Source organism: Hyposmocoma kahamanoa, unplaced genomic scaffold, assembly GCF_003589595.1.
Source record: "Hyposmocoma kahamanoa isolate Upper Pololo Valley unplaced genomic scaffold, ASM358959v1 100021, whole genome shotgun sequence".
NCBI classification, from domain to species: domain Eukaryota; kingdom Metazoa; phylum Arthropoda; class Insecta; order Lepidoptera; family Cosmopterigidae; genus Hyposmocoma; species Hyposmocoma kahamanoa.
In genome coordinates, this window is record NW_020653200.1 from 12,779,116 (window position 1) to 12,787,667 (window position 8,552).

Genomic DNA, 8,552 nt, shown 5'->3' on the forward strand with positions numbered 1-8,552 from the left:
GCTTCGGCAAGAATGCGTGTTACGACTCTAGCCATGTGTGGACGTGCGTTGTCATGCATTAGTTGAAATGAATCACCCAACTGGCCTCGCAAAGGGATGATAACATCTGAAACAATCCTCTCTGCGTAAACTTGAGCATTGAGGTTACCCCTGATCCAAATGAGATCGGTTCTTCCGCCGATCCAAATACCGGCCCATATCATTATTGTTCCCCCACCATATGGATGAACTTCCTGACAATATCTCAAACGTTCATGACGTCTAGATTTTCTCCAAACTCGAGTACATCTTGTATCCGGTCTCATACCGAAGCGGGATTCATCCGAAAAGCACACATAGCGCCAGTCTTCTTCCTCCCAGTTTGTGTTCGCGAGCCCATCGTAAACGGGTCCTGCGATTGCAGGGTGCAATAGGCGGAACTCTGAGCGGCCTTCGGGATCGCAGACCCACTTCACGTAAACGATTTCGGATTGTTTGATCGCTTATTAGCAAGCCTGAGGAGCTGTGGAGCCTCGTAACCAACATCATGGCGGTCATGGTACGATTCCGTCGAGCAGTATTTTGGATATCCGGTCCTGTCTGCGAGTCGTGATGTGAGATCGTCCTCCATGTCGTTCGGCCACGCTGCCCGTTATGCGATAGCGCGTCCAGAGGCGACTTATGACGCTCTGTGTAGTGTTAAGAGTGAAAGCCACAGCACGTTGCCGGGAACCAGCTTCCAACATTCCGACGGCTCGCATCATCATTTCTCGGGTTAAATGATGTCGTCTCTCCATAATAATGTAAATTGTTTCGGTTCCGATGCAGATATTGTAATGATTTTGTCAAAACGCTATAACTCATTTTTATACAAAACCACATTGACAATCGATTTTCTTCTTATTATCGAATTTTAAACAATATTCCTTATTTAAATGTTAAAACTCACTAAAAAGTATCAATAGCGATACAAAAAAGTTAATATAATTAACCCTAATTGCAGCAATATTCTTAAACGTACTTGATCCCTAGACACTTTTGATGTGTGTAGTTTTTGCCGAGTAAGACCCGGGCGCTTGCCCATCTCCGTTCGGAGGCCTTGAATATTGTGTTAATATGTTTCGTAAAACAGACGCTATAGTGAAAATGTACCGATTGTGAAGGAAGGCCGGTAGTTAGAAAAGGCACCTCTATTTGTTGTAAATGTTTATTAACTGCACATTATGATTATTAGCGGTTTTGAATTGAACATAAGAAACGAAGTAAAATATTTCTTTATCAAAGAAAATTTCACTGTAACTGTTGTAAAACAAATAAGATAAGACTGTTGTAAGATAAATAAGAAGATAAGCTTATCTAAATGTTACAAGCAAACATTTCTAAACCAGCTGATAAGAGTAACGCTTATCTAAATGTGTTTTAAATAAACCATTCTAAAGTCCAACATGAGAATAAAACTAAATTGTAAACCTATTTTACTTAGAGAAATAGAATATTATTGTGTATTGAGTATCAAATATTCTTTAGTATGTATACAGGGCGTCTCACGGTATTGCCACATGGAGGGAAAGTACCTTAAATACCATAGATAGAAAATTTTACTAAACGTTGAGTTCATTTTGAATTTAAAAACAATTCGAACTACATTCAGAGATTTTTATATTTTGTTTTGTTTTTTTTTCTTTCAACCGTGACATTGGCAAAATCATCATTTCTCATAATGATGGAGCCATAAAAATAAAAAGTGAAGTGAATATAATCGCCCTTCTGAACCGAGAATCGAACCCGCCAATTGTTAAAATAACACCTGTAATTTTACTATACTGATTATTTTTTTAAATTAAACAACAAAAAAATTTCAAATTAAATGTTAAATTTCATGCTCTTCCTTTTATTTAAGATGCTATGTTATTTAGAAGAAAACAATCCCTATGAATAAGGATTTGCGGATTCGATTCCCGGTTCAGACAGAAGATTATTTCAAAATCTTTGAATCTTCTTTCAGTAAAATTTTCTATCTATGGTATTTAAGGTACTTTCCCTCCATATGGCAATACCATGAGACGACATGTATACATACTAAAGAATATTTGATACTCAAGGTAAGGTACTAAGTCCTGAGACGCCCTGTATAGTGTTTTAAGCCAATCAAATATTCTTTAGTATAGTGTTGTATGCCAATGTTTTCAAATTAATTACAGAATCTCTTCCAAAAAAAACGTTGTGTGCAATTGATAAGCATTATCAAAAAAATATGACAGTAAGCACTACCTAAAGGTATTATCTATCCCTGTTAAAAAAATTATGTCAGTATGTGGCTACCAGATTCCTTTTAAATTCCACAGATTTTTACATATTATGATGGAAATCATATTATGACATTATAATGGATAATTCAGGAATTCAAAATTGTAGTTTGGTCAACATTAGTCTATTGGTGTCCCAATAAAATTGTGTGTGGTGTACTTATGAAAACATCCAATATTCTTACTCAAAATTTCTCCCTGTTGTAGCTGGATAAAGAATGGAAAGCCTATACTTCTTATTGGGGTCAACAATAAATACAGCACGAGCAGTTAACGGCATGCCAGCTGTGTCCAATTCATCATTGTCCAGCATGCCAAGCTTGGTAGCAATTTTCCTTTGGTTGTCTTCTATAATGGGATATGGGAACTTTTCATCTTCATTGATACCTGGAAATTACAAAATTCAAAATCAGTGGTAAAAAGTTTCCCAACAGCAAGTGCCAAACAATTCAAAATTCAAAATAATCTTTATTTCATAGGTAAGTATTATTACACTAGAAAACGTCACAATGGTTAAACTATACTGCTTATTTGTAAGGCAGATACCCCAGAGAAGAATGAGCAAGAAACTTTAGGGGTTGCTCTTTGCAAATAACAATGTTGTTCTACACTTTTATCAAGCATTTTGTGTTGAATGTTTGTATAACTACATGCACCTTTACTCATACCACCTTATATCTCATTTGTTGAAATCGACAAAAAGCACATTGCAGAAAGATTAAAATGGAAGTATACAGATGTGAAATAACAATTACCCTACTGATGAAACTGTATTGGTTTACAATGTAACTCACGGATGTTAACTGGAGCAGTTACTCACATGACTTGTGTCACGAACCTCACACCTTTATTACCATTATTCAATAACTTTCCATTGATTGTTCCAATAGTTAAGTAGTTTCCTAACTACAATTCCTATTCCTATTAACAGAAGCAAATCTGCGTGTGAGCTCTTTAGTGATCTTAATTGCCTTAAAATTTGCTATGAGTGACACAGACAAAGAAAGGAAAGAACACACAGCCTTGTATGTATTGGATAACAATCCAAATTAGTTTATCACTAGTTTCTTACTAGAAAAAAATAACTATTGCAAAAAATAGCAAGGGTGGAGTTATGCAGTATGTTAAATATGTTTTGCTCTAAAACATAGAAAAATATAGTGGTGGACACATTTTTAGTGTGCACTGATGCACTTGCCCCAATACATAAGCATTCATCTTCTCAAGCAAATTTTGATAAAGTTGACGAATACATTGTTGCATTATTTAAAATAAACCAACACATTTTATTTGTGTTACCTAAATTTTGATACTAGTTACTAAACCCTAGAGTGTGTGTAGTATTTTAAGTTTTCGAAATAAAGTGGCTTAAAATAATCTGAATGGCAGTCTTGCCACATTTTTTCATTTACATTTGTATAACTATTAACACAACTAATACCACATAAAAGTGCAAAAACATTCCCTGCAAATTGGAATAGTACTATGAAGCATTTTAATGCTTCACTACATAAAATTCTCCCTTTTGCTTAAGCAATCTTGAAACCTAAAGATTAGTCTACATTGTCCCACACTGGTGTCAATCTATCTACAGGCTCGCTGGTGTTTATGGTTAGCTGCAGGGACGAACAAGTCTGTCGACCCTGGTAGAGAGTGGCCAGGGTGTTCATCCCATGCGCAGCTAGCGCATCTTGGTAGCGGTCTAGTTGAGGGCCTGACGCAAGGAGATACACAGTGCACATGAGTTTCCCTTTAAGTCAATAGCTAAGTCTGGACATTGTCGAAGGACACTGTTGCTTGGCTTCTCTGGCACTAGCCCGGAGAGCTAATAGAGGATTAGCTAGACATCTTCCAATCCGTCCAGCTGCATAGGAATTTAGAAACTGCAGAGACGCCGTTCATTCGGCATCGTGAAGACTGTGCAAATGGGCTGATCCGGGGTTAGGAACTGACTGTGATGGTCCCTGCGCTGGTTCACTCGCGCAGGTCATAGTGCCTTTCTAATATAACCAAGAGGTTGATAGGGAGGGGCACTATAAACAGAACTTATGTAGAAAGATATGGGACTGTCCCACACTAGTCATGATGATGAGGGTTCACTACAGTGCCTACAGAGCATTTACAAAGGCAGACATACCAGCATAGGTTATGATGTCTTTGCACCATTCAACATGAGACGCTATAGAATCGCAGGAAAGTCCAATGACCTTGGTATTGCGTTTAGCAAACTCCGGCATAAGTTTTATCACCCTAGCTAACTCTGTAGTGCATACTGGAGTGAAGTCCGACGGGTGGGAGAACAGAATTCCCCAGCTGCAAAAGAATACAACAGTCAGTATTATTATCATTAACTTTATTAGCGAAAATATTGCTTGTTTGCGATAATAAGTTAACATAAATGAAAGATAAAAGTTTTTGTAAAAAACTTACGAGTCTCCAAGCCACTCGTGGAAGTTTATTTCTCCAGCAGTCGAATCGGCTGTAAAATTAGGGAACGTTTCGCCTAATAGCAACATTTTAAGTTTAAATATTGTTTTCACCGCTCGTCGTGGTGTATGTGAAATTTGTGAAATCAAATTAAAATTTTGAATTTCACGAACACGTTCCTTTGTTTATTTTTTTCAACTGAACTGATACCGAACTGACAACTGGCCACTTATTCTTTGAAATGAGTTAAGATCTGTTGTATATGTGAAATGAACAAGTTATTTTGAATCTGTTAATAACGCCACAGATCAATTTTAAGTGATACAAAAATATTATGTTTTTAATTTTTTATACGATGTGGGAATACAAAATAATCTTATTCTTCTTGCAAAGCTAATGATGTGAACTACAATATTGTGATAAAAGAGAACAATCGAAGCGTTCTTTCCCATTGTTAATTAATAGAGTGCCATCAGTTGTATCCAACGATATCTGTGACTAGTGTACTTTGGCAGTCGCATACATAAACTATAAACAAGAAAGAAATCATTTCAAGAAAATGAAGGTGCTCTTCATAGTATTCTCATGATATATTGTTGTATGTAACCTTTGTTAAATGCAGTAGTTATTGATTTGTGTACACCAGCATCGCGGATCGAATTTCGATTATGGGAGTATAATTATTATGATTCAAATTCTAAACAATTCTGAATTTAAGGCGCTCTTCTTTAAACAACCACGAACGCAACAATAAATATTTCTACTACTAGATGTCATTTTTTGAACACTGAATTTTTTATTAAATTTTGAATTCTTTAGCGAGCTCACCGCGAGATTATGCAAATGTGTGCGTACGTACCTAAACGTCGTGTGACGGGCTTGCACAGATACAAGGCGCGCATCTACGTTTATATGGAATTACAGTACTTGTGTTATTATACCATGGTAATCAGTCACGAACGAAAGAACTACAAAAAAAGAAGCTACAAAACTACAGGCTTATTAGCACAAACATAAAATGTTTCAAGAAGCTGTTTGAAGTCTGTCTGGCCGTGTGAGAACTGGCATTATCGTGGTGCAAGATAATACGGCGTTACGGTCATTTTAACGGAGCTTGTCAATAACTTCCGGCAAACAAATGGTCGTGTACCAATCACTATTCAAGGTACAACGATTCTCCAAAGCAACTGTAGCCACGTGTCCAGTTTTATTCAAAAAAAGAAGCAATCATCCGCTTAGAGGCACTTAGCACGCGCGCCACTTTGGTTGGTTCGGCTCATCTCGAAGGACTCATACGCTCGATTGATGCTTTGTTTTGGGATCGTAACTATAACTTATGTCCCACAATGTGTTGTGGTGTTGTTATGTCCTATACCAAATTTGACGCCTCTTAGTTGAATCTGGTAAGCATGGCACTGCACCAAGACACGCAATCCGTTTTTTGAGCCTAAGTCAAATTGTGTGGGATCCACCGAGAGCACAGCTTTTCCACACCTAAACGTTTGTGTAGTATTAATTGTATTTGACTCATGCCTATGCCTAAAGATGCCCAAATCTCATGGTATGTCACATGCCTGTCTGTTTTGATCACACGGCGCACTGCATCGAATGTTTTTGTTGTTCGCAGCAGTGGACGGGCGACCTTCACAAAATTCGTCACTGAAATTAACACGACCGCGTTTGAATTCTGCAAACCAGCTATAAATAGCCGTCCTGCATGGTGCTTCATCGCCAAAAGCAGTTATTTAACAGCGAAGCCGAGAGAAGCTCCGCTGAGCTGTTCAATTACACTTAAAATTGTAGAAAATTAATCTATGAAAATTTTCACGAGATAAAACATGGTGAAATAGACAATTTCTAAATTTCTAAAATGACGCCACAATGTAAAAACAAGTCATAGTCAGATGAAACAAACTGTATTCTACAGCCAAAGAGTTCCATTTTCAAATGTTGTGATTACTTTTTAAATATTGTTTATGTAAGTGGCCAGTTCCGGAAACTTATAGTGCGCCCTATGTATGCGACCACCATTTAATTTTGTCATGAATCATGATCAACCCGGGTTACTAGATTGTTCATTCGCCACAACTACATATGGTTCAGTTTATATTGCGGCGGAACGCCGTAAATAGCATATTGTAGGCAGGCAGGGTGGAGGTGGCTAGTGCAGTGAGGGTTTCATCGCTGCACTAGGTTCCTTCGCGTTTGGATACCACTTTCCACTTAACATCAGGTGGAGTGGAGTCATTTGCCTGTCATGTATAAAAAAAAAATTGAAAATTTAGCATGCGCGAGAATTCCGCGTAAGATTTGGGCTCATATCTAGTTTGTACGTTACACATTCCGTTCCATTCCGTTCCGCCGCAATTTAAATTGTGTTAAAAAAATGGTTACAATGGAGTTCTTAGGTTTTCGCGATTGTTACACATAGGAAATGAAACTATTTTTCCGGATTTAGAAAACAAATATAAGCGATTTAAATCCGGAAAAATACCTTCATTTCCTAAGTGTTACTATGACAACTAGAACCTGTTTTTTATGTTTGAAATCTCTTAATAAAAGTAAAACTCTAAATACTTTACAAATCTATTTATTTGTGTTTGTCTAGGTCAATTTAAACAAGGTTAAGCTTTCCACACCTTCTATCCACCACCAACTCCAACTGATTATGGGCCTAACCGCAAGGTAATGAGTGAAATGGAAAATTAAATTAAAATTCAATTAAAGAAACTTGACGTACCGGATGACAGCCTTGTTAAGCCCTTGCTAAGGCTTATGGATATTATGGTTGGTAATATACAAAAGCCGGTAAGATCCGCAGATGGAAGCGGTGATGCACCAAAAGATTTGTACAGTAAGACACTTCGAGATTTTCTGAAGTTAGAGAGCACAGCCTTACTCTTGATAACGAACAACGTGACATATGAGACGCTTGGTAAAGTAATAAGATTGTCTACACCAAAAGAAGTTTGGGACGAACTCCATTGATTATATGAAAGACGTAATGAGGGCCGAATCTACGATCTATGTTTACAATTCTTTAAACCTAAGAGAGATCCGTCAGATGACATGTCGACTCATATATCCAAATTACGGAATCTGTGGCACAGTCTAAAGGAAGAGTTACTGAAAGAAAAGAAGGTGGAACTACCGGAAATACTTGCAATCTGTAAAATCCTGGACACGCTGTCGGATGCTTATTTTTCATTTAAGTGGAACTGGCTGTTCATGTCAAAGAGTGATAGAACAGTAGACAATATTACGGATCAGTTGTGTGCACCTTAGTGTGCACACGAAAAAGCTCTCAACGCTAATGTTGTTGATGTTGCGTCAAGTGAAATTGGGCTTTATGTGGAGGAAAATAAAAAGGTTGCTAACCGGAATGACCAAAAAGACCAAGGGACAAAGGAAAAGTATAAATGTTTTATTTGTAAGGAAATTGGTCATCTCAAAAAGGATTGCCCAAGCGGTGATAAGGAGAAGGAAAACAAACCTGGTAGTTCTAATATGATGTTACTAATAGTGAATTCTGGCACTAATTGTGATGACTGGTATGTGAACAAGGGTGCTACACGTCACGTCACTATGCGAGAAGATCTATTACAAGATTTTGAATACTTTGGTGAAACACACAGTTTCACAACACACACACAGCTAAGGCAGACAGAAACATGATAAATGTTGTTGGGAAAGGCACAGTTCATGTGAAAGCCAATGTTAAATATAAGATTGAAAACCTTTTCTTGAGAGATGTTTGGTACACGTTCCCCAGATTAGCAAAAACCTTTTCTCAATGCTTAGTTCACTGGATAGAAATCCCACAAGCCTATTTGAGTCGAG

At 37.4% G+C, this 8,552-nt stretch overlaps 1 protein-coding gene across 1 annotated transcript in view; it reads right to left on the minus strand.

Moving 5' to 3' along the window:
- The window catches only part of LOC113225903 (peroxiredoxin-6), a 20,918-nt gene extending 13,706 nt beyond the window's left edge, over positions 1–7,212 (minus strand). Inside the window, exons 1-4 of the mRNA XM_026458373.1 lie at positions 7,207–7,212; positions 4,716–4,891; positions 4,423–4,598; positions 2,471–2,672 (exon numbers count right to left, since the gene is read on the minus strand). Of these exons, the coding sequence (XP_026314158.1) occupies positions 2,471–2,672; positions 4,423–4,598; positions 4,716–4,891; positions 7,207–7,212 (560 nt within the window). The remainder of the gene's footprint in view (positions 1–2,470; positions 2,673–4,422; positions 4,599–4,715; positions 4,892–7,206) is intronic.
- Positions 7,213–8,552: the final 1,340 nt, after the last annotated feature.